The sequence below is a fragment of the Perognathus longimembris genome, chromosome 3 (assembly GCF_023159225.1).
Source record: "Perognathus longimembris pacificus isolate PPM17 chromosome 3, ASM2315922v1, whole genome shotgun sequence".
Taxonomy (NCBI): domain Eukaryota; kingdom Metazoa; phylum Chordata; class Mammalia; order Rodentia; family Heteromyidae; genus Perognathus; species Perognathus longimembris.
Window position 1 is genome coordinate 60342622 of NC_063163.1, and position 27127 is coordinate 60369748.

General features: G+C 39.9%; 1 protein-coding gene across 1 annotated transcript in view; it reads right to left on the reverse strand.

Annotated features, from left to right (window-relative positions):
• The window catches only part of Atp8a2 (ATPase phospholipid transporting 8A2), a 412827-nt gene that overhangs the window by 332219 nt on the left and 53481 nt on the right, over positions 1-27127 (reverse strand). The window contains exons 13-22 of the mRNA XM_048341628.1: positions 24166-24254; positions 23799-23843; positions 22159-22234; positions 16245-16350; positions 14758-14840; positions 10597-10646; positions 7492-7561; positions 5261-5345; positions 3508-3647; positions 463-601 (exon numbers count right to left, since the gene is read on the reverse strand). Coding sequence (XP_048197585.1) covers positions 463-601; positions 3508-3647; positions 5261-5345; positions 7492-7561; positions 10597-10646; positions 14758-14840; positions 16245-16350; positions 22159-22234; positions 23799-23843; positions 24166-24254 — 883 coding nt within the window. The remainder of the gene's footprint in view (positions 1-462; positions 602-3507; positions 3648-5260; positions 5346-7491; positions 7562-10596; positions 10647-14757; positions 14841-16244; positions 16351-22158; positions 22235-23798; positions 23844-24165; positions 24255-27127) is intronic.

Here is a 27127-nt window from a genome sequence, read left to right on the forward strand (position 1 = left end):
CCAAAGGCAAGTGCCTAGGCCCTGAGTTAATGGCCCAGTACTGGTATGTGCACGTGCACATGCACACAACACACACACACACAAAAAAAAATAACATTACAGAATTTGTTTAAAATTACCTCAAGAAATGGAAACAAGAGGTTTTATCTTTGTTGTTGTTTTTGTTTTCTTTCATCTTATTTATATGTCTTTGGGAGAGTAAGGGGAAGCACAGAAATGGAGGGACAAAGGGTAAGCAACTTCAACAGTAGTACTCACTAGACACTATGTTGAAAATGAACTACACAACTTGTGGATGGAAACAGGAAGGAAAAACTGGGGAAGAACAAATGAAGGGGTGACACTGTCCAAAAAGAAATATATTCTTTACCTGGCTAGTGTAACCATAACCCTTTAATAAATCACCTGTATAATAACAATAAAACATAAAAATAAATAAAAATTTAAGAAAATAATGATTACCTATATTAATTGCAGTTTCTTGTTTGTCTCCTGTCAACACCCATATTTTAATTTCTGCTTTCAGCAATGTAGCTATGGTTTCTGGAACACCGGCCTGAAGGCGATCTTCTATGGCTGTAGCTCCAAGTAACAGTAAATTCTAGAATGAAAAACAGCTTCTATTAAAGATCAGTTCAGATGTAAAACCAGCATTAGTGACAACTCTGACACAGGCAATTGAAATGTTGTCAGTCACTTACAATACTCTTCTACACTAAACTCATGTCGTAGATGATTCATGAGATGTAGGTATATGGCATTTTCCAAATGTTCACCAGTATTCACCATGTTGAAACCACTACACACACACACACACACACACACACACACACACACACACACACACAACATCCATCATTCACTTCTTAATACTTGGGTAATGAGGATAGAAACCATCCAAGCAGCAGACAATGTAAGTAGGTTATCCTGGCATTAGCAGTGCTTGATCCCACCCCTCTTACTCCACTAATGGATAAGCTATCACAATATTTAGTCTAAGAAAACAACTGAATCTAAATGCCACACTCATCTGTAAGTATTGGTGTAAGAGACTTGTGATGGTCTGGATTGAAAGCTGGAGGGGAAGAGAGGCAGCACAGTGTCACAGAAGTTTCACTCAGCATGCACTAAGGCCCTGGGTCAATCCTAAGCACCATTAAATGGCTAGAGAAGAAAACACAAAAACATCTGAAGGCTGAGAACTCACAAACTGCTGTCCTGCAGTCTTCAATGCACAGGAGAGCCATCTGAGGCTAAGGGTGGGCATTAATGTGCTTGAGCCTCTAGGTTCTCAGGCTTTGGCTATTGATCTGGCAGATGCCAGACAGACTGTGTTGACAGTCTGCTCACCATTTACCAGCTACTGCTGAGTCTTTACACAACACTGTAGTTGCCAGCAAAATCCAACCATCTCATGTGTATCCACCATACATAAGCCAGGCACCACAAACTTAGGACAGCTATTTAAACAATTTTTCGGATGCTAAACATAGTTTTGGATATTTCCACTGTTAAATTTGGCCTGATCTTGTTTCGATACTTGGGTGATAAAATGTAGCCCAAAGTAGACTCCAGACATAATGAATTGTAACCTAACTTGCTGTGCTAACAAACTTATTTAACAATATATCCCAATAGCCAATCAGAGGAGTTGAACCTCCTGTCAATCAGGGATTGAAATTGGTCCATATAAGGCAAATGTTAATTGTAACCAATCAAGTTGTTTCTATATGCCACTTCCTTTTATCTGGCTATAAACATAGGCTATATGGTGTAATTCTAGGAAATACCTTCTTTCAGGAACATTGTCATATTCTAGAACCTTGGCCATTTAAGTAATATTTGGTAAAGTCAATACAACCCCTTTTATTTTTTCTATAGTAAAGCAGAACAAATAAATGTTAGGATTCAATTCTACCTCTATCTTGATTCCATTAAAATGATTAAGTACAAAACTTAAATAAAAACCAAATTGGGGGCCCGGGGGGGGGGGGCGGCTGGGAATATGGCCTAGTGGCAAGAGTGCTTGCCTCATATACATGAAGCCCTGGGTTCGATTCCTCAGCACCACATATATAGAAAAGGCCAGAGGTGGTGCTGTGCCTCAAGTAGCAGAGTGCTAGCCTTGAGCAAAAAGAAGCCAGGGACAGTGCTCAGGCGCTGAATCCAAGCCCCAGGACTGGCCAAAATAAAAAAAACAAGTAGGACCAGGCCCTAGTGGCCCATGCCTACAATCCTAGAAGACTGAGATCTAAATATCATGGTCCAAAGCCAGCCCAGGCAGATAAATCCAAGAGACTCATCTCTCAAAGCTGGAAGTGAATATGTGGTTCAAGTATTAGAGTGCTACCCTTGAGCAAAAAAAGCCAAGAAAGAGGACAAGGCCCTGAGTTCAAATCCAAGCACTGTTATAAAAACAAACAAATAAAACTTGAGGATGAAAATGTAAAGAGAAACTAAAACCCAACCAATAAAAGCAAACAGAAAGCAAGCAATGGCTTCAAATTCACAGAAACTAGAAAATCAATGATCCATGGTTTCTTTACTTGAAACTGAAAAAATTGAAACCTACCTTTCACATTCAAAAGAGCTCTATAGCACAAAACTACCTAAAGCCTGGGATAAACTAAAAAACAAACATCAAAACAAAATCAAACTAGGAAATACGAATAGCAACAATAAAACATACATAAATGTGAGAATTCCTAGTATGTACCTTGTCTAACCAGCCTAACATTCTGATTGCTCAAGAAAGTCAATAGGGCAAGCTAGTCTCATTAAACATAATTTTCCATAAATCCAAAAAGCCATCAATGCAGTTTTTTACTAATATCTATTAAATAATAATCTATTAATATCTATTAAAATATCATCAACACTGAGGATAGCTATACTTTCAGAAACCCCATGTAAACTAAGCAAAGAAATAGGTAGGAGGACAGCTGGTGGCTCTGATTTCTACTACTAACTACATTCTAACTACTCAGGAGTCTGAGATCTGATGATCAGGACTCAAAGACAGCCTAGGCAGAAAAGTCCTTGGGATTCTTATCTCCTATTAACCAGAAAAAATCCAGAAGTAGAGCTGTGGCTCAAGTGTTCATGTATCAGCCTTGAACAAAAAAGCTAAGTGAGAAAGAAAGCTGAGTTTAAGCCCCAGCACTGGCAAAGAAAAGAAAGGAAGGGAGGGAGGGAGGGAGGGAGGGAGGGAGGGAGGGAGGGAGGGAGGGAGGGAGGGAGGGAGGGAGGGAGGGAGGAAGGAAGGAAGGAAGGAAGGAAGGAAGGAAGGAAGGAAGGAAGGAAGGAAGGAAGGAAGGAAGGAAGGAAGGAAGGAAGGAAGGAAGGAAGGCAGGCTCAATAAAGCAAAGAAATGATTTCTTAAGTTAACATTAAGACATTTACAATAAAAGACAGCATTCATTATAGGGCAAAAGGATTTCTATTGAAAGACGGTTGAGTAGTTAGAAGCTTCAGTCCTTCATTGGGCACTATTCCAAGTGAGGTTACCTTCTCAATGATCTCATAACACTCTTCTAAGCGCTGAGCTCTGTCTTTCAGTATGATGCTGGCTTCCTGGTAGACTTTCAGCCACTCCTCATATTCATTCTCAGAGAGATCAGCATAGGCCACACAGAGAGTCCGCAAACCTGCAAGACAGCCACTGGTGAATTGTGTGGCAAGTAAAATACATTGCTTCCTAGCCACATCATGTGTCTCCTTTTTAAATCTCAAAAAAAAATTACAGAAATCATCTACTTTTAAGATCACACACCTACAAAGGGAAAATTTTAAATGTTACTGTATTCTTGCACAAATTGCCTATGTGAAAGAATAAATTTTCCATAGCCAAAGGATATACAAGTGTGATCCTATTGTATCTGCATGGCAGGCAGGAATCAGAAAATAAAGGAAGAACACAGGAAGTAGGCTTAGAGTCAACCACAAAAAGCCCAATTGTGCTATCACATTAAGGAGTGGGCTTTCAAGCAGCTGTGCCTGTTCAGGTGTGTGTGTGTGTGTGTGTGTGTGTGTGTATACACACTTCACATGTGCATGCTTATGTAGCCAAAGGAACATAGCATGGGGACAAAGCACAGTCAGCACTTAAGCCTGGCTCCTGCTATCATTACCCTCAGCAGAAAAACTGGATGTCACTGTTGTCTGAAGACTTCCTAAGAGCTCCTGTTCAATGTGAGCCCAGTGACTTTTTCCTCCTGAAGTCATGGAGAAGCCAATGTCATAGGAGAATAAGAGTCAGGGAGGCTGGCACTGGTAGTCCACGCCTGTAATAATTGCTAGTCAAGATGCTGAGATCTGAGGATCATGGTTTGAAGCCAGCCAGGGCAGGAATGTCCCTGATATTCTCATCTCCAATAAGCCTCCAAAAATACAAGTGATAGACGACTGCACTTGTGCAAAAGAAGCTCAGAGACAGTGCCCAGACTGAGTTTAAGCCCCAGATCTGTAACAAGAGAGGGGGATGGAGGGAGAGGGAGAGGGAGAGGGATTAAGAAAATGATCACCTGAATTTTCCCAGAATAAGACTGACTGCAAGATGGTTCTTGGTATAGTGGGCACTCTGTTGTGATCAAGTCTATATACAGATTTGGACTTTGCTGGCTACTTTCTCATTGCCATAGGCACAGAAAATAGACATGAGGCGGGGATGGAGAGAGCACCTGGAAAATCTGTTTCTGTGAAACAAGCCAAATATTGCACAAAAAGAACATATCTGAGTGAAATAAGTCAGGCTCACAGGGAAAAAAAGGGTACACATTCCTCTTGTATGTGGAAGTTAGGTCTAAATTATAAATGTATTATAAGCTTATATACATATTGCCTAAAGTTGGGTGAATTACAATACCGTAACTCCTTCAAACAACAAAATGTATACCAGGAACCTGAAACGTATTTTAGGTAGGTAGGGAGGTCAAAGGATAGACAGGCAGATGAATGGAGTGAGGAAGAGTGAGCATATATAGCCATAAGATTCAATGTACACATGTGAAAGTGGAAGCAGGTAACTTGGGGAACTGGGTGGGGTTGGAGAGATGAGGGAGAATGATGGAAGGGGTAACACTGATCCGGATGCACTGTACTCCTAAACTGGCATATTGAATTAAACTTTTTTGTACAACTACTTATAGATATTTGAATTTTTTATTTTAAAAAGGACACATCTTTTCAGAATATGACTGCCTGCCCATGCAGTAGTCACGAACATTTGAAAGTACAGGCTTAAGGATTAAAAAAGACTTACCTTCTGTGGCAAAATACTCCAGATGGCACAATGTTTCCTCCATGTATTTTGAGTCTTTTGACAGTCTTTCAAAAATAACGTTATCCTATAAAACAGGGAAGCATTCGCCATGAAGTATGTCACCCTGGCCAAGCCATGAGTATATCTCTCATTTGGCATGCTAAACATGGCTTTGTTTTGTAGGTGTTTATCTAACGTACATAAAAATACTTGACTGGGCAACTAAGAACAGAGTTCTTGGCTAGGCTCAGGCACGCTCTTGAGCAATAAAATTGGGTATGGACATGTTCAACAAAACCTTTTCTGCTGTGTTTCTTAAAAGTCAAGCAAAAACACAGTGGGAAGGACTCTGGGAGCCAGAGAATAGTCAAGGACACAACAGTGCCTATGCTTGTACATATTTCCAAGGCTCACCTCCAGAAGGGTATATGGGCTGGGTATCTCTATCTGAAACACTTGGGACCACATTGTTTCAGATTTAGCATTTTTTCATATTTTAGAATATTTACATCATATATGAGACTTCTCAGGGATGAGGCTCAAGTCTAAACACAAAATTCACCTATATTTCATAGGTACCTTATACCCATAGCCCAAGGCAATTTTAGACATAGTTTTACTGTGTCTACATTTTTTTTTTTTTGCCAGTCCTGGGCCTTGGACTCAGGGCCTGAGCACTGTCCCTGGCTTCCTTTTGCTCAAGGCTAGCACTCTGCCACTTGAGCCACAGCGCCACTTCTGGCCATTTTCTGTATATGTGGTGCTGGAAATCGAACCCAGGGCTTCTTGTATACCAGGCGAGCACTCTTGCCACTAGGCCATATCCCCAGCCCCTGTGTCTACATTTTGACTGTAATGTATCATAGGAGGTTAGTTGGAGAATTTTCTGCTGATGTCACATCAATGGCTTGGTTTGAGTAAGCTGTGTGTGCCAATATTGGGGCTGAACTCAGGGCTTTGTGCTCTTGATTGACTTTTTTACCCAAGACTGGCACTCTAACATGTGACCACACTTCTGGCTTTCTGCTGACTAACTGGAGATAAGAGTCTCTCAAATCCATGTGCCTGGGCTGGTTTTGAACTTTGGTCTTCAGGATTCACCCTTCTGAGTAGCTAGGATTACAGGCGTGATCCGCCAGCTCTTGAATTATAAGCATATGCTTGACATAGTCTCATGAAATAAGACTGCCATTTAACAGGATATCATTTTAGAAGTAAGGTTCATAAGCAATGACATTTTTCCTTAAAGAGAACATTTTTGGGTTTCGTTTTAAAAAGGAACACAGGACAAAAAGCCTGATCTGGGAAACTGACTAAATAAAACATAGACATACATGCTCTCTTTGTACCTAAAAAACCATTAATAAGAAGAACAGCTATCTGGACACTGGTGGCTCATGCCTATAATCCTATCTACTCAGGAGGCTGAGATCTGAGGATCAGAGTTGGAAGCCAGCACGGGCAGAAGTCCATGAGACTTATCTCCAAAAGCCAGAAGTGGAGCTGTGGCTCAAGTGATAAAGTTCCAGGATTGAGTGAAAAAGCTAAGAGACACAGCCAGGCCCTAGCATCAGAAAAAGGAGAGAGAGAGAGAGAGAGAGAGAGAGAGAGAGAGACAGAGAGACAGAGAGACAGAGAGACAGAGAGACAGAGAGACAGAGAGAGACAGAGACAGAGAGAGAGACAGAGACAGAGAGAGAGACAGAGACAGAGAGAGACAGAGAGACAGAGAGAGACAGAGGAAGAAGGAGGAGGAGGAGGAGGAAGAGGAGGAAGAGGAGGAGGAGGAGGAGGAGGAGGAGGAGGAGGAGGAGGAGGAGGAGAGGAGGAGGAGGAGAAAAGGAGAAGGAGAAAGAGAAAGAGAAAGAGAAGGAGAAGAGCTATCCAAAAACATCTATCAGAGTAAAGACCATTATCACAGTCACTACAAATTAGTTTACCTTTCAGATACAGAAGACCATAGTTGTAAAACTGGAATAAGAATTCATATGCTAAAGATTCTGTATGGCATATCAAGCTGCCATTTATGAAAACCAACTACTGGCTAAAGGCAAATTTTCCATCTTTACTGTTCAGCCTTCTGCCAGCTATCCACAGTTAGCTTTACAATTGGCCTGAAAGAGCTTATCGACTTCAGGCAGAGTATAATGAGAAAAGCACTGAAGCAAAGTGGCATACTGACAAAGCTGCTGAGAGCTCTCTGCAACAAGACAGACATCACTGGTACTCACAGCGCCTTTACAATAGAGTCGCAGTTGCCCTGATGGAGTTCGAACAATTACAGACATTCTTTTTCTGTCACTGTAAGAATTTTTAAAAAAAAGTTATCATTGGTCTGTTTTATAGAAGCCATGTCTTCGAACTGAACATAAATCCAAACTTCCATTTTCATACAAACTTTTCATTTTGATTGCTACCTTTCAGTGGCCAAGCTCCATTTCTCTAGACTTTTTACCACAAAGTAGAATTCGATTATATACTTCTTCTTTGGGTGTGTGTGTGTGTGTGTGTGTGTGTGTGTGTGTGTGTGTGTGTCCTTGTACTTGGTCTTGAACTCAGGGTCCAGGCAATGTCCTTTAATTGATTTGCTCAATGTTGTTGTGCTACCACTTAAGCCACACCTCTACTTCTGGCTTTTTGCTAGTTCATTGGAGATAAGAGTCCCAGAGTTTTTCTGCCTGGTTGACTTCGAACCTCGATCCTCAGTTCTCAGCCTCCTGAGTAGCTAAGATTACAGACATGAGACACTAGTGCCTGGCTTAATTGTATAGCTCTCTTTCCATTTATATCCAGTTTCCCCTGCCACAAAAATTCACTGTACAACTATTTGCAGGAAAGATAAAAAGTAGAATTTTTGAGCTTGGGCTAAATGCATCTAATTGCTAGTACTCTACAAGAATATATTCTTCTTGATTTTACAGCTCAAAAACATCAAGTAACATACCCAATAAGTAACAAAGTGGGAGGATCCATATATCTACTCTACAAGTATTCTTCTTGATTTTACAGCTCAAAAACATCAAGTAACATACCCAATAAATAACAAAGTGGGAGGTTCCATATATCTCAAAAGATCCTCAATGTTATTGGCTTTTAATTGGAATAGACACAAGTGACTAATTCAAACTATACCTAGAAGAGAGCAGAGGTCTTTCCTCTTTTTCACTGCAGCACTGACCTTAAAAGTATCAGGGCCTGGGCACTGTCCCTGTGCTTCTTTTGCTCAAGGCTAGTACTTTATCATTTAAGCCACAGCTCTACTTCCAGCTTCTTTGGTCCCTAAATGGAGACAAGAGTCTCATAGACTTTCCTGCCAAGCTGGCTTCAAACTGTGATACTCAGATTTCAGACTCCTAATTAGCTAAGATTACAAGTGTGACCAGCAGTGCCCAGTGGGAATATCTTTTTTTTTTTTTTAATTTATCAGAAGCTAGGTCCCAGTGGCTCCTACTTATAATCCTAGCTACTCGGGAATCTGAGACTTGAAGGATCAAAGCTAGTTTAGTTAGAAAAGACCTGAAGACTCTATCTCCAAGATAAATAGCAAAATACCAGACTGGAGGCATGACTCAAGTGGTAGAGTGAAAGCCATGAGCAGGAAAGTCAAGTAAGAGTGCAAGGCCTTGAGTTGAACCCCATATATTAGCATCACCCCCAAAAGAACATCCTCATGAATCCATCCAAAGTCACCTGATTATATTTAAACTACCTTTCCTCCTCTAATTCCAGTTAATGGAGCCATAAAGCAGAACAGTTTCCCAACAAGAAATTTTGAGAGTCACAAAAAAATCTAGAAACATGACTAGTATATCTGTGGCTCTACACTCAGGAACACTGCCACCCATCCCCACATGAACTCTTGCTGTCATTAATCATTAACCCCTGCCTCTGGTTGAATATCAATACCAAAGGGCTGGCTATTGACTCAGCTACATTCAAACTTTCAGTCCTAAAACAAACCACTAGGGCTAGAAAGCATTTCCTGCAAGACGATTTTAAAAATGGATCTCTATCAAACAGGCCAGGCAATCATTTTTTGAATCATTTAATAAAGGTGACTGAAAACCATATAATTATTTTTGAGATAGTAACAGAACCTTGTGCTCACATTGACTGCCCAATATTCAAAAGAAAGAAAGGAACAAACATTAAAGATGTGATTTTGTGAGCTGGGCACTAATGATTCACATGTGCAGTCCTAGCTACTCATGATGCTGAGATCTGAGGATACAGGTTTAAAGCCCTGGCAGACAAACCCAAGAGACTTATTTCCAATTAACCAGCAAAAAACCTGAAACGGAACTTTGGTTCAAATGATAGCATGCCAGTTGGGAGAGAAAAAGCTAAGTGTGAACATGAGATCCTGAAGTTCAAGCCCCACTGGCACCAAAAAAAAAAAAAAGTGGGTTTAAGGAATAAATAAATAACAAACTAGAAATGTTCAAGAGAATCTAACAAATATCCCTAGGTCTTGAAGGAAGAAACTTCACTGGTTAGGAATATTTCCACTTAGGTACAGGAGAATAGTCCTGTATATAGGACCAGATCTCCGGTGAAAATGAATCCGTCTAATTCAGTGCTTAGATGTGAGGCCTAACCTCATGGGATCTGAGCAACATCAATAAAAACAATGCTGTCATCACTTGCTCTAGATTGAGCCTACACATCTGCAGCTGCTAGTACCAGACCACCATACTCCGGATGGCTTAGAAAAAAGAAAGAGAACATGGGGGTAACACCATCCAAAAAGAAATGTACTCCTTACTTGACTTATGTAACTGTAACCCCTCTGTACACTACATTTATAATAACAATAAAACATTTTTAAAAAGAAGACATGGAAAGATAATACTACTCTCAGGAAAAACAAACACAAAAATTGTCTGCTTCATTCTCTTTAATGAGACCCACAAATTCCGAGGGGAAGTTTGTTTGTAGGATATGTTTATCATATTTAATACTTACTACTAATCATACTGTACAATCATGTAAACAAGCAGATAGAGCTGTTAAATATATTATTAAGTAGCTTGGCACCGGTGGCTCACATCTATAATCCCAGATATTCAGGAAGGTGAGATCTGAGGATTATGGTTTGAAACCACCTTGAGCAGAAAAGTCCAGAAGACTCTTATTTCCAATAACAGCAAAAAAGCTTGAAGTAGAGCTCTGGCCCAAGTGGTAGAATACATATGAATATTTATGGACTATATATTATTTATGTTATATAAGTATACATTAATATAAATATTACATATAAACCTAATATTATATATCAAATTATATATACATATATGTATATAATGTCACTTCAAGTACATGAAAGAGAAACGTACCTGGAAAATTCCAGAACATTAAGGATTCCAAATGTCTGCTCCTGTCCCATCTATGAAAGAACAAGTTGTTACCTATTGTGAAAAGAATTCAAATCTCCAAGCTATTGTGCCCCAAGCATAAACACACAGGCACACACATACACAAAACTTAACAAGAGCCTTAGGCAAATGCCTTTGCAATGAAGTTTTCTCATAAATCTAGAGCTCCCTCTTCTGGTAGAAACTTCTTATTTTTTTACATGACTGTCTGTGGTTGACTGATGGCGCTATTTACAAATGAAGATACTTGACACAAGCTATACAACACTATCAGAAACTTTGGGATCCAGAGCTAAGGTTTTTCCTCTCTGTTACTTCCTGGCTGCCATTATGAAATTTACTCTTCCATACCCACCCCATCATAAGGGGACTCTAAAACAAAATATATCCCATCTTCCTTAAGTTGTTTCTGTCAGCCATTTTTTTAGAGAAATAAGAAAAGTAACACAGAACATGAGCACTAAAGAATTGTGATTGCTGATTTGGATACCTGACAGTGTGATTCAGTATGGCTTCTGAAGGGATTATGGTCACCAAAAACAAGTCAGTACTTGGTATCAGGACAAAAGGAATGGTATATTGATGTTGTCTTTATATTTAAGACTTTCTTATGAGGGGAAAAAAAGAGCACCCTGCACAGAAACAAGAGCTCAGGAAAGTTTTTTCCCAGGATTCATTTCACCACACTTAGTCACCTAGGTATTCAGAAGTGTAGTTCAAATGGGTCTAGTAAGTGCTAGCTGACATTGGTGTCATTTATGTTATATTGGTTTTTGAGGCATGGAAGAGGTTTCTGGTAGGGGGGGTTAAAGAACTCTAAGAGAGAAGGTGAAATTATTCAGAAGTATATTCTACTGGGTGCTGGTGGCTCACATTTGCAATCAGGAGGCTGAGATCTAAGAACTGTGACTCAAGACCAGATTGGGCAAAAAAGTCTGAGACTCTTATTTCCAATTTATCAGCAAAAAGCTGGAAGTAGAGGTGTGGCTCAAGTGGTAGAGTATCAGACTTGAGTAACAAAAAAGAGTACAAAGTCTTGAGTACAGGCCCCAGTACCAGCACAACAGTATACAGTACATATTTATTATATGATCACAGTAAACTCCCCCTGTACTATTAATGTATGCTAGTAAAATATGTAAAATAATTTTTAAAAGATGAACTAATAAAGTGACTTTGAATATAAAATAACAAATGCAAGAGTTACAGGGTCATGGAGGTTTGCACTAAGATTTCAAACAAAAGCCTGGGAAGCCAGGCAACCTGTAACTTGGTCCACATCCCTATAGGAGGCCCCTGAGAAAAGACTTGCCCAGAATGTGGGAAGCACTATCTCAGGCTAGGCAAAAAATGAGACAAATGCAGACAATCTCTCTCTTTTTTCTCTCTTTCTCTTCCAGCTACCATGATATGATCTGCTCTACCATACCTTCCTCACCATGATAGACTGAAACAATGAAGAAAATAAGTCTTTCCTCTGGAAGGAAAAGAGGAATGGAAGGAGGGAAGAAAGAAGGGATAAAGGGAAAGAGGAAAAGAGTGAGAAAGGAAGGAAAGAAGGGAGAGAGAGAGCGAGGGGTGGAGGGAGGGAGGCAGGGAGGGAGGGAGGGAAGGAAGGAAAAAAGAGCTCACCAGTGAGATCACATAAAGTTACCAAATCCATGACTAAACAATCATCTCTTCACCACAACTCCTTCCTCATTGTACCCTAAAATACAAAGATCTGTATAATATGACTTGCATCTACCCTTATTCACCCCTCTAAATGTACTAGTTTCCCCCTTTTCCTCTGCCTGTCTCAGCTCTGTCAGAATCCCATTTAGATGGCACTCATTGCTTACTTCCAGTAGCCACCCAGTCTCTGAACCAACCACCTCCATGTGCAGTCATTGTGCTCAGCTGTACAATGATTAGCAAAGACATTTCATGTAAATATTGGCAGCCAGTATTGGTTAATAGTGTCCCAGAATTAATGGTTGAATTGTATTTTTAAATCATTATTTATGAGACCTAAGTCATCAAGCAGGCATGCATGACTTCAAGAAATACGGTCTTAAACCATTCATAAAACAATGAAGGGTGCCAACCTGGCATTTAGCATGGATATGATCATGCCATAGGCTCTTTGCTCCCCACATGTTTCTGGCATTCTGAGCCAAGTAGAAGCAGGTCTCCTATCTTCCATACTTCCATTCATGTTTGGCCTCCCCCAAGTATCATATTTGCAATGTTTACAACAACATTAATACAATTAAAAATTCTACAGTTGGATGTTAAAATTCTTCTGAAACTGGTAGGCACCAGTGGCTCAAGCCTATAATCCTGGTTACTCCGGAAGCTGAAACCTGGGGATTTATGTTCAAAGCCCATCTCAGGCAGGAAAGTCTTGTGTCTCTTATCTCCAATTAACCACCATAAAGCTGGAAGTGAATCTGTGGCTCAAGTAGCAGTGCCAATCTTGAGCAAAAAAGGTCAGGGACAGTATCCAGGCCCTGAGTTCAAGCCCCAGTACTCATACCAAAATAAATAAATAAACATCTCTCTTGAAACCTGAAAGAAGACTTGGTTTTAAAAAAAAGGGTTACTAAGAAGGAAATTTCATATTCAACCAGAGTTTCATTCCACTATTCCACTTTTAATGATTGTACATTTCCTGAAGCTAAATTCCCTCTGTTGATTAAAATAAGTTTAAATAAACACAATCTGTTTTCTGTACTCCAAAGAAACATGAAGATCCAAAGAAATAGCACTTTATATAAGATATATTTTATAGGCTTTGATATTTTATAGGTAAAAGAAAAACAAATGACTACTGCCAACTCAGGAATAGTATCAGTTTATTTGAGAAATGAACTGCAAGTTCGTTAAAGAGGCATGAGGACTCAGGATGAATTTAGTGATTACCCAAATGTTCTCATCAACACAGAGTGTAGTAAAACACTACCCTTTCAACTGTCATCATTAATGCCAGTGTCTCACCAGTTCTAACCACCATTTTCTTGATCTCCTGCAGGACATTCTATAGGTACTTATGTGATCTTATGCTTAATATATGTTGAGCATTTCTAATCCAAAACACTCTAAAATCTTAAACATTTTTGGTACCAACAAGACCCAAGAGAAGATAATTCCACACCTGGCCTTAAAAACACAAGTGTACTAAGCATTGGTGGGCTCACACCTATAATCCTAGCTTCTCAGGAGGCTGAGATCTGCGGATCATGGTTCCAAAGCAGCCTGGGTAGAAAAGTCCATGTGACTGTTATCTACAATTAACTAGAAAAAAAAGCTGGAAGTGGGGATGGTAGAGTGTCAGCCTTAAGCAAAGAAGCTAAGAGACAGTGCCTAGCCCTGAGGTCAAGGTCCAGGATTGAAAAAAAAAAAAGTGCACTAAAGTGACTGTATACACTTAACTTCAGGCTATGTAAATAAAGTACTTATGAAGCATAGACAAATTTCATGCTTAGTCCTGGGTCTCATCTCAAGGTAACTTATTGTGTATATGCAAATATTCCCAAACTGGAAATATAATGTGAGATCCAAAACACTTCTGGCCCCAAGCATTTTGGATAAGAGATACTGAAACCTGTGAACTTTTCTTCCTGCCACTAAATGTCTCTCTCTAGCCCATGGAGAGGGAGATTTTAAAAAAGAAAAGAAAAGAAATAAGAAAAAGAAGCAGAAAATACAGAGCCAGGTGCCAGTGGATCATGCATGTAACCCTAGCTACTCAAGTGGCTGAAACTAAGATTGCAGTTCGAAGCCATCCTGGCAGGAAAATCCATGAGACTACATCTCCAATTGACTACTCAACAAAAAGCTGGAAGTGGAGGTATGACTCAACTGGTAGAGCACTAGCTTTGTGCAAAAATCTAAGGGATAGTTCTCATGGCCTGAGTTCAAGCCCCAGATGGGCACAGAAAAGGAAGGAAGGACAGAAGGAAGGGAGGGAGGGAGGGAGGGAGGGAGGGATTACTGAAATACAAACTAGCAGGAGTAAGCTATACAATCACACACTTGCATTGAGTGACAAGTAGAAATTCAGCCATCCCATTTACAACACACAATTTCAAATGTGTAATCTTCCAAGAAGTAGGGCATGTACAACAGTGTGCTCCTTACCGCTTCTATGATGACCGAATATGGCGTCCTGGCTGTGAAGACAAAGCCCAGCTTCTTGGCTCCTTTCACCAAAGCAGCTTCATCTGTCAATAGGAAGTTGGTCAAATACAGACAAAACCCATGATATAATTGTTGTGTTATTTTTCATATTAACACCCACTATGTAAACAGGCACCAGTGGCTCACATCTGTAATCCTAGCTACTGGGGAAGCTGTGACCTGAGTGAGTATCATGGTTCAAAATCAGCTCAGGCAGGAAAGTTTAAGAAATTCTTATCTCCAATTAACCACCAAAAAATAAGTACAAAAATACGTAAATAGTCAGAAGTGAAGCTGTGACTCAAGTGATAGAATGCGAGCCTTGATGGAAAAAGCTAAGGAACAGCACTCAGGCTTTGATTTCAAGCCTCAGTAAGGGTATACACACATACCACATGAAAAAACCACCATGGTTAAGGAACGTTGACATTATCTACATAGTACAAAGGGCATAGGACATAAGTATATTCATTCTTCCTAACACCAGACTTGAAATGAGGACTTCTGCTAGATTGGAGGACTCAAACCCAAACATAATTTCCTAGGAGAAGGACTCCTGCTAGCCCTTTTTTTTTTTTGGGGGGGGGGGTAGGGGATTCTTGTTTTTGCATTATCTTTAGTTGTACAAAAGAGATTTAATTTAACATGACAGTTTATGAGTACAATACATCTTGATCAATGTTACTCCTTCCATCTTTCTCCCTCTATCCCTCTCAAACACCTGCTATTCGTGGTTAGAATCAAATTCTCTCTAAACAACCTAAGTAAAAATTCCCACAGACTACCCATCTCTGAGTAAGGCCATGCTTTGACTCCATATTATATGATCAGAGTCCCAGGAGGTGGCAAACAGTAACACAGCTTCCCTGGAAGTTGGAAAATCCATGACATGTGGCAGGTGAGAAAAGAAGCTTGAAAACTCCGTCTAGCCCAATAACTTCTAGGAAATTCAAGATGGTCTGAATCTTCCCTCACTATCAAAGAGCCATGAGCTGGACACTGGTGGCTCACACCTGTAATCCTACCTACTAGAGAGGCTGAGATCTGAGGATCTCAGTTCAAATCCAGGAAAGTCTGTGAGACTCTTACCTCCAACTAAGTACCAAATAAAAGCTTGGAAGTGGAGCTATGGCTCAAGTGGTACAGCGTTAGCCTTGAGCACAAAAGCTCAGGAACAGCACTGAGGTACTGAGTTTAAGACCCAGGACAGACACCAAAAAAATGAATGAATAAATAAATAAGTAGCCATTAGAATCAGGAGAGCTTAATACAAACTATCTTGGGTTTGAACTCATGTAACTATGATGTGGAGATAGTGTGAGACCAGAGGCAAATAGCTAGGATTTGGCAGGGAAGGGCAAGTGATTGAGCAAATTTCCCACATGTAACTGCAAATACCCAAGTGTCTGGGGAAAAGGCTAGCAGGGCACAGCCACTGGAAGCCTCACCTGGAGAAGAGGCCTGGTAGATAATATCGTCTCCGTCCTTCTCAGGGACCACAGTGTGGCACACAGCCAGCAAGGTGAGAAACTCCTGAATGCAAGGCGCTGTGGGCTATAAACAGAAACCTGAGTTAGTGTGACAATTACAATGCTGCTTGACACAAATCAGAGTTGGACCCAAGTTGTCCCTTCCTTAAAATCCAGGAATAGGCCATGTGCTGATAGTTCACACAGTAGTTCTAGCTACTTAGGAGGATGAGATCTGAGGATCACAGTTTGAAGCCAGCTCAAGCAGGAAAGTGCATGAGACTCTTATCTAAAATTAACCACCAAAAGCTAGAAGCGGAGCTGTGGCTAGCCTTGAACAAATAAAGCCCAGGAACAGAGTCCAGGCCCTGAATTCAAGCCCCAAAAGCAGTGTGCGTGCGTGCACAAGCATGCACACATGTGTGCACACACGCACACACACACAATGGTTCCCAACTCCCTGTCACACGAGGTCAAGACCCTTAGCTATACCTCAGGTCCCCATAACCTGGACACCAGCTCCCCATCTAACCTACATCCTGCCACTGTGGTCTTCAAACTAAGTATGTCTTTTCCTCCATCTCTTTACCACAGCCCTCCATCTGCATACACGGGCTCTCCAGTTCACTTGGCCCTTGGGCTTCAGTCACTTTCCCCCAGAAGCCCATTATTTGGTGGCTCAGTATAGCAAGTCAGGAGACAGCTCACACTCCCATCTCACACTCCCCATGTTCCTGCATCTCACCAGCAAGATCCTGGTGGCTAAGAAGGTTATCTGTATCTCAGGGTTAGATGTACCTTAGGGCATCTCAAAGAGAAGACATTCCAAAACATATCTTTTATCATTTTGTGCTGGCTTATATTCTACAACATGTCTCAATTTTTCCTGTAAAATAAACACCTGCAAGGCAGGATATCCATCACTCTTTATGCAAAAACTAATAATCAAAAGTGTCCTAGATATGTATTTAATCCATTTCCCTGATATATATGGTATATATATATATATATATATATATGGTGATATAGGACTAGATGCTGTCCCTTAGCTTTTTCACTGAAGGCTGACACTCTTCTACTCGAACTCAGATACACTTTTGGCTTTTTGCTAGTCAACTGGAAATAAAAGCCTCATGGATTTTCCTGTCTTGGCTGGCTTCAAGCTACAATTTTCAGATCTCAGCCTCCTGACCAGCAAGGATTATAGGCATGAGACACTGGCACTGTTCTATTCTTCTTAAAAAGAAAAAAACTGCAATTTTAAGCAGAATCTAAGAATACATCATGCCATCCCAATTATTAAAGGTTTTTAAGTTTAATAAACAAATGACCTATATCGTGTGTGTGTGTGTGTGTGTGTGTGTCTATGTGTGAGTCTCGGGGATTGAACTCGGGGCCTGAGGTTTCTTGATCAAGGCTAATACTCTACTGTTTGAGCTACAGCTCCACTTCTAGCTGCCTCTGTGTGTGTATACACACACATGCACACACGTTTGCACATAGGTGCCAATCCTTGGGCTTGAATTCAGGGCCTGTGAACTGTGATTGAGCTTTTTATTTTTTCTCAAGGCTAGCACTCTACCACTTGAGCCACAGCTCCACTTTCAGCTTCTTTGGAGTGGTTAATTGGAGCTGAGAGTCTCACAAACTTTCTGCTTGGGTTGGCTTTGGATTGCAATCCTCAGATCTCAGCCTCATGAGTAGCTGGAATTACAAGTGTGAGCGATTGGTTCCTGGTTATGTATCTTAATTTTCATTTGCTCCAAAAACTTGAGTGAGTCACTGCCTGTGATCCACTATGTTCAATAAGCTTTGGGACTATAGATTTAGTTTAAACACCTACACAGAGTATCAGCAAAGAAACCTCATAAACATCAGTAACTTAATCTCGTAATTGAGCTCTGAGAGGCTGCAAGAAACCAAAGGCCAATTAACTAATTAGGCTGTAGCCATACATCATTAAGCTATAAACAGCTGGTTGGCTGACTAATCTGTAGCCATTGAAGTTGTTTCCTTGTCTCACCTCTGTTTCCCTATGAATACTGTCTTCCTCTATCTTTCTTCCTCTTCTCTCCCTCTTTTTCTCCCTCCCTATCTCTCTCCCTATTTCCTTCCTTCTTTTCCTCCCTCCCTCCCCCTCCCTTTTTATTTTAATTCAAGGACATGTATGTATACGTATCTACACCTTAGAAGTTCTGAATTTTTCATTGTTCACATTTTATTGTATATGATCATTCTTACCATGCTCATTAGTACATGTAATGCTTATCATTTTCACCATTCTTAAGTGTACAATTCAGTGGCATTAAATAGTCAAAATGCTGAACCCATCAGCGTAACTTATACCCAAAACTTTAAAATCATCCCTAGTAGAAACTCTGCACCCATTAAATCATAACTTCCATCTTCTGCTCCCCTGGAATCCTAGGCTCCTCTTGCTTCTATGAACTTACCTATTCTGCACATTTCACATCAGTGAAATCATACAGTATTTTCCCAATTAGTCACTAGCTTTTAAATAGGCACAAAATGCTATATGCCTAGAAATGAATGTTTACTATTTGTAGCCTTAAAGCTAACAAAAAAATCTTCTATATTTATGAAATTGTTTTGTACACCAAATTGCAGTCACAAAATATGTTAGTAATGCGTACATTTTTAAAAAAAAAAAAGAATTTTCCTAACCTCAAGCCTGTAATTTTGTCTACTTGGGAGGCAAAGATAAGGGAATTGCAGCTGGAGGCCAGCCTGGAGGGGGAGAGGGGAATTCACTGGAGAGTCTACCAATGGTTGAGAGCAGTGGTTAGCATTGGCATCTGTCATCCCAGCAGCAGAAGGAAGCACAAATAGAAGGACTATAGTCCAGGCATTAAATGAGACCCTGCTGCTGTGCATAGGTGGCTCATGCCTGTAAACCTAGATACTTATGAGGATAATTCAAAGCCAGCCTGGGAGGGTCATAGCAGATGATCACAATAGCTCAGTAGCTATGTACATATGATCACGTAAGATGATGCTAAGTGAAATGAACTCCAAGTTATAGAAACAAGTGGTTTATCATTATTGTTGTTGTTATTTTTAACATACTATGTGAAATTATTTCTTTTTTCTTTTGTTTATCTTCCCTATGGTTTAGCCCCTGTTGTCACTGTATTTGATTATGGTACCCTGAGTATTGTATATATATTTGTCTGAATTAAGGAAGGGAAGAGGAACATCAATATGGTGAGACAAAGGGTAAAAGGTGAACCAATGCAATAGCAATACTTACAAGACAATATGTTGTAAACTAGTTATACAACTCGGGGGGGGTGGGGAATTGGGGAGGAAGGAAAGTGAGAGAAAAATGAGAGGGGAGGTAACAAGTTTGACAAGAAATGTACTCATTATCTTATGTATGTAACTGTAACCCCTCTGTATATCACCTTGACAATAAAAAGGGAAAAAAGAAAAGCCAACCTGGGCAGGAAAGTCTGTAAGACTCTTATCTCCAACTAACCACCAAAAAGCCAAAAATGGAAGTGTTGCTCAAGGAATAGAGCAATAGTCTTGAGTAAAACAGCTCAGGGACATAGCCCTAGGCATGGCACAAGAAAATGTGAGAACCTATCTAAAAAATAACCAACCCGAAAAGGGACTAGGGGAATGGCTCAAGTGGTACAGCACCTACTTAGTAAGTACAGACCATGAATTCAATCGTTAGTACTGAAAATTTTTCCTTGAAGATTCAAACTCACAAGTCTAGGGCATAATGACTCTGAAGAAGGGTATACTGTGTCTCTGATAAGACGGTGTGAATGTATCACACAGACACTGGTGAGCAATGCAATCAATAGATTGCAATAATTGTCCTCTGAAATTTTCTATAGGTGATTCTCTGACTAAAAAGCCAAATCTTATCCTGGCAATCAGCCCAAACAACATTTACAACAGGACCCAGAAAGGCAGAAGTGATGACCTAGAAAGAAAAAGGGAAATCCTGCAGTACATGGAAGTCTTCCAGTGGGAAGAAAGTAAGGGTTTTCTCAGGTCAAATGCTTTAATTTTCCTCTATGATCCAAGACAATTAGGATGAAATATGTGACAGCCATAGCTGAATATCGCCAAATAATTCTTCTTTCTCCCCAACCACATTTTGGCAAAAAATGAGCAAGTGGTCTAATAGGCCCTGTGTTTAAACTGCTGAAAACATGCATTGTGTAAATTAAATCCAACAGCAAGTCTTCCAGCAGAAAAATATTGAGCTATATTCTTCCTTATTTATACTGAAGGAAAATGTTACATGTGAAAGGGCTTCATTAATGCAGTAGCATGAATGAAGAAGGTCTCAGAAGATTTCAGGGATCCAAAAAGCATAAAAATATTACACCTTGGCAAATATGCTTTGGCTAAAAAATAGAAAATACATTCCCAAATCAATGACCTTGTTGTACTTTTACTGAACTGTGAGTATACAGATTATTTAAATACCCCAAGTCTCCGTGGTTCAATACTCATAAAAATGTCTCCATGTAAAAAAGACAAGAGCTGCCCCTGTCTGGCCTTTCCACTAAAATAAGAGAAAATTTGGCTCTAGAGAATACAGTTTGGACCTAGAATGTACTCCAAAGGCTCATGTGCTAAAAGAATGGTCCTCAAGCTGGTCCTCCTGGAAAATGGTAGAAACTTTGAGGTGTCATGTAAGGGAAGGAAGTTAGGTCATAGGGACTGTTACCTTTGAAGGGGATATTTGGACCCTAGCCATGTCTACTTCCTATTGCTCATTCTTAGCCACGAAGAACAGCAGGTCTCCTTTGCCATGACTCCTAGTATGATTTGCTACCATAGGTACAACGTACCAAAGCCAATCAGTTATGAATTAAAATCTCCAAAACTATGAACCAAAATAAACATTTGCTCTTAAGTTTATTTATATCAGATATTTGTTATAGTAACAGAACGCTGATAACAGAGCCCAGAGCCCTGAGTTCAAGCATCAGTACTGGCACACACACACACACACACACACACATAACTAGGCATGGTACCTGCCAATAGTTCCAGCTACTAAGGTGGCTGAGGCAGAAAGATCATTGAGCCTGGGATTTCAGTTCCAGTCTGGACAACATAATGAAAGCATAACTCTTACATAAATAGTAGATGGATCGGTAGCCATAAAAACTTATGGATGGATAACAGACTTAGGCTCCCAGTCTCAATTTTTGCATATAACTGCTGTGTAACTCTTGGTCAATTTGAGTTTTCTACTGAATATACCAAATACTACTTGTTATAGTTTCAACTTGTTTCTTAAGGTTTCGTAGTCAGCAGTGCACTGATGGCTCATACTTGTAAACCTAACTACTCAGGAGGCTGAGATCTAAATATCACAGTTTAAAGTTAGCCTAGGAACAAAAGTCTGAAAGATTCTATCTCCAGAAGAACAGGCAAAAAGCTGGGCTGAAAGTGTTACTCAGGTGGTACAGTGCCAGCTAAACTTGCAAGGTGAGTAAGCTCGAAGCCCTGAATTCAAACCCCAGTACTAGGTGGGGGAAAGGCAAAGGTTATGCAATTACTTATCAACACTTGACCGACCTCCTAGACTCATATCTGTAAAAAAAACAGTTCTGTGATTCAGTTTACAAAGCAACAGAAATCTGAACTCTTAAAGAATTCTGTGGTAAGACTTGATCTTAGAGTGTCATTCTATACCTTCATCACATATTTAAATGCAGTTTTACATTAATGTCAAGTGTTCATCATAAAGCATTTACTTAAGATCAAGTGCTAACATCATCAAATTGAGCCTACATCTCTTCCCAGGCTCTCATGCTGCAACATTCAACAGACTATGTAGGCATTGTATAAATAATGGGGAGCCACAGACATCTTAGCAGTAAAACAGTGGACTCACATGTTGATCTTCAATGTTCTTCAACAGCCTGGGATCATCAAAGTCACAGGAATCACTAGGGGGTGGAGGCATTCGACTGAAAGAGAAAAGAAAAGCTAATCACTCCATTCAAAACTTCCCATAAGCCATAGGTCACAAAGGATGTATGATTTCCCTCTTTTGGGGTAACTAGAATGTGCCTATAAATCTACAAGTAAACACACTGGATAGTAAAAGGCAAAAACATACATGATAAATTATACAGGACTCTAGACATTCACACAGTGAGACTAAAGGAGAATACTCTTAGGAGATGATCACAAAGGCTCAAGAGCTATGTGCATATGATCATATAAAATGGTATTTATCAAAATTTAAACATGAGGATTTTTTGTTATTTGTGTTCATTTTTTCTTGTTTTTTGTCACTGTTTTTGTTTTCTTTACCTTTTGCCTTGTATGTAAGTTTATCTGTTTGGGAGCGTAAGGGAGGAACACAGAAATGGTAGGACAAAGACTGAATGAATGCAACAGTGATACTCACTAGACACCATGTTGAAAATGAACTAAATAACTTTGACGGCTTGGGAGGGAAAAACTGGGAAAATGCAAGGGAAGTGGTGACACTGTTCAAAAAGAAATGGACTCATTACATGATTTATGTAACTGTAATCCCTCTGTACATGACTTTTACAATAACAATTTAAGAAAACAAGGTTCCCACAAAGGCAACTCAAACCTAGTAAGAATATATGCTCAAGAAGAACCATGTTGCCAGGCATTGCCTGGTGTTTCACACCTGTAATCTTGCAGGAGCACAGAAGGCTGAGATCTGAAGATAGAGGTTTAAAGCCAGCCCACACAGAGCGGGAACCTTAAATGCATACTAATAGCATACTACTAGATAAAAGTAAAATCATATATGCTGTAGTATTCCAACTACAACATTCTTGTAAAGGCAAACTATGAGGACAATTAAAAAAAGATCAACAGTTTCCAAAAAGTTGTGGCATGGAGGGTTGACTAGACATTGCAGAAAGGATTATATAATACTATAGTGAAAAATAGATATTATAACACATGTCCACACTCAGAATGTATGGCACTTGTTAAACCTTTGAAGTATGGGGCAGGATACAGTGGCTCATGCTTATTATCCTAGCTGCTTAGGAGGCAGAGATCATAAGGATCTAAAAAAGCTAAAAAGTTAGAGAGATTTCCATTCTCATTGAAAAAGCTGGGCATGGTGGTACATGTCTCTTATCCTAGCTTCATAGGAGATGTAAGTAGGAAATCAATTCTAGGCTAACCTATGCAAAAGATGTGAAACTCTTCCTGAAAACAGTAACCAGAGCAAAAAGGGTTGGGGGTGAGGCTCAAATGTTAAGAGTGCCTGTGTAAAAAGCCAAGACCCTAGGGATGGGTGAGGGAGAATAATGGAAGGGGTGACATTGATCAAGATGCATTGTAGTCATAAACATGTTGAATTGAAACCCCTTTGTACAAGTACTTAATGAACATTTTAAAAAATATTACTCTGGTTCAGTTTCAAAATTACTTATATAACTTATGTTTACATGTATAAATATTCATATGAGAAGCTCTAATATAAAATTCTGGAGCTGTGTCACTAAGCATCAAGGTATGCTAGAATCTACTTACGAAAAGTCATCTGAGGATGGCTCTCGTGTCAGTTCTGGGAAGTGACTGTTAGAGAAGGAAAACAATGGTCACACAACGTTGAACAAAGCACAAACATGCAGATCAAAATATGGATAAGAAACTGAGGATTAGATTTAATACACAGACCTACATGCCCTGGGACTTCCTACTAAGTTCACACTTGCAGAAATAATGCATATTTTTCACTGTTAATTTGTACACATTCAGTCTTAAATATAGTTAATAGCAGCTACATATCTAAATTTCTTCTAAATTACCCAAAAGTCAAAATACTTGACCAACTAGCTGAAAACAAATTAATTATGTTGGGTGAATACAAGTGAGCTTTCCAGGAATAAACACTCACCCATAGGTTACCCCAGCAATGCTGCATTTCTTGAAGTTCATGATGTTGCATGTCAGAGTCCCAGTCTTGTCAGAAAATATATATTTTACCTAAATTTTAAAAATAAATAAAATAAAAGAGATGCACATAAAGAAGATAATAAAATGCAAAGATCAATAAATGAAGTCATCCATATTTTTCAAAATCTGTACTAAATTTATTTCTTTGTAGAGCTGTGGTTCAACTAGTAGAGTACTAGTCTTGAGGGTAAAATGCTCTGGTATAGCAGCCAGGCTCTGAGTTCAAGCCCCAGAATCATTAAGGAAAGACAGAAAGAGATGAAAGAGGGAAAGAGAAGAAAGAGAGAAAGAGAGGAGGGAAGGGAAGGGAAGGGAAGGGAAGGGAAGGGAAGGGAAGGGAAGGGAAGGGAAGGGAAGGGAAGGGAAGGGAAGGGAAGGGAAGGGAAGGGAAGGGAAGGGAAGGGAAGGGAAGGGAAGGGAAGGGAAGGGAAGGGAAGGGAAGGGAAGGGAAGGGAAGGGAAGGATAGGGAAGGGAGGGAAAGGGAAGGGAAGGGAAGGGAAGGGAGGGGAAAGGGAAGGGGAAGGGGAAGGAGAGGGGAGGGGAGGGGAGGGGAGGGGAGGGGAGGGGAGGGGAAGGGAAGGGAAGGGAAGGGAAGGGAAGGGAAGGGAAGAAAGAAAGAAAGAAAGAAAAGAAAGAAAGAAAGAAAGAAAGAAAGAAAGAAAGAAAGAAAGAAAGAAAGAAAGAAAGAAAGAAAGAAAGAAAGAAAGAAAGAAAGAAAGAAAGAAAGGAAGGAAGGAAGGAAGGAAGGAAAGAAAGAAAGAAAGAAAGAAAGAGAAAAAGAAAGAAAGAAAGAAAGAGAGAGAAAGAAAGAAAGAGAGAAGGAAGGAAGGAAGGAAGGAAGGAAGGAAAGAAGGAAGGAAGGAAAGAAGGAAAGAAGGAAGGAAGGAGCCAGGAAGGCTTCCAGAATAGTGTGGCACCATCTTTAAGCCCCAGTATTAAGTCCTGACACATGACATCTCAATTACATCATTCATTCTTCAAAGTACTGCAGTGGTCTCATAGGCCATGTAGTTTTGGTTTGGTTTTGTCTTTTTATTGGGGTTTACAATGGACAAGCTACATAAGAGAAGGTGGGGAGGAAGGGAGAGGAAGAAGAAGAGAAGGAGAGGAGGAAGGTGAAGGAAGAGAAATAGGAGGAGAAAGAGGAAGAAGATAAGGAAGCAGAGGAAGGAAAGCAAAATAAAATAATAAACTCACAAAAGAAGAAGGAGGAGGAGGAAGAGGAGGAGGAGGGAGAGGAGGAGGAAGAGGGAGAGGAGGAGGAGGAAAGCAAAATAAAAAAAGAAATAAACAAGCAAACAGAAGAGTGACTCCAAGTCCCACTGTTGCTTTTTATGCCCTCATGGGAGGGGCTGGGGGAAGGGCATGTGTTCTTTGCCAATGAGGTTCTCTTCCATGAGAGACCATCTCATTATGCCAAAAATTTAAAAAGGGCTTCTGTGAGTGTGCACAATTCAAGAAAAGATTGCAAAATTGGCTGTTAATTTTTAACTAGACTTGAAAAATAATATCCAAGGAACAGAAGCACCTGTATTTTTACCTAAAAATGCTATTGTATCACAAACTACGGTTCATAAATTTAAGCTCCAACTTTCTGGAAATAAACTCAAAAACGTTACATAAACCATTGCAGAATTTACTTTGTCCTTGAATAGAAAAGAAAAAAGGGAAACTTACTTTGTCCCTGGTGTGGGGGGGAGATGAGACAGAGTATCTCTAAATGACACTTCTGGCTCTCAGACGAACGAGTACTTTCACATGCCTCTTCACAGAGGGATGCTGAAGAAGTGGGGAGGGGAATAACTGTTTCTATGCTGTGCAGGGGAATATGAGGCCAGATATGAATTTGCCATTGACCAATCAGGTATCTTGGAGTAAAGTTATTCATTTTCTTATGTATGAAACAAAATAGAGCACCTATCTCACAGGGTTGTTGAAATGCTTGAGATGTATAAAATGAATTCACAAGCTTTAATTGCACTTTTTTTAAAAACTCCATCCCTGAACTGGTGGCTCACACTTGTAATCCTAAACTACTCAGAAGGCTGAAATGTGAGGATCACAGTTTGAAGTCAGCCCAAGCAGGAAAATTCATAAGACTCTTATATCCAATAAATCACCAAAATGCTGAAAGGAAAACTGTGGATCAAGTGGTAGAGTGCTAGCTTTGAACAAAAACGAGACAGTAGGCTCTGAGTGCATGCCTAGGACCAGCAAAAATAGATAAGTAAATAAAAGTACAAATTCTTCATATCAATTTCAGTAAAAATACAATTCAGGTAAGGACAAGGGTGGAGGAGGAGGTGAAGAGTTTGAAACATTCTGAACAAAATGTTGCCTCACACTGGTAGCTCAGGTTTGTAATCCTAGCTATACAGGAGGCTGAGATCAGAGGATCCCAGTTTGAAGCCAGCCTGGGCAGTAAAGTCCCTGAGATTCTTATCTCCAATGAACCACCCAACAACTTGAAGTGGTTCTAGTGGTAAAACCATAGTCTTGACAAAAAAAGCTAATGGCCAACATCCAGGCCCTGAGTTCAAGCCCCCATACCAGCACATACACACACACACACACACACACACACACACACACACACACATACACACACACCACAATCTAAGATATGTCAGGAATACATATCCCTCAAATAGCCCCCACAGTTTTGCTTTGTGGAGTTACTCAAATATCTGAGTATCTTATTCATTATTTGCTCTGACCATTGCTTCTAATAAACACTTCAAATGGGTCCCAAATGATGTTGTATTATATTCTTGTGTTGTTTTATACTATTTTTGTGAATAATGTCCAGATAACAGGCAGGTTTCCAAAAACCAAGTCTAAACTCACACTTGCCTTTATTCATACTTTCAAATATATAAATGTCTTTAGATGGCATCACCAC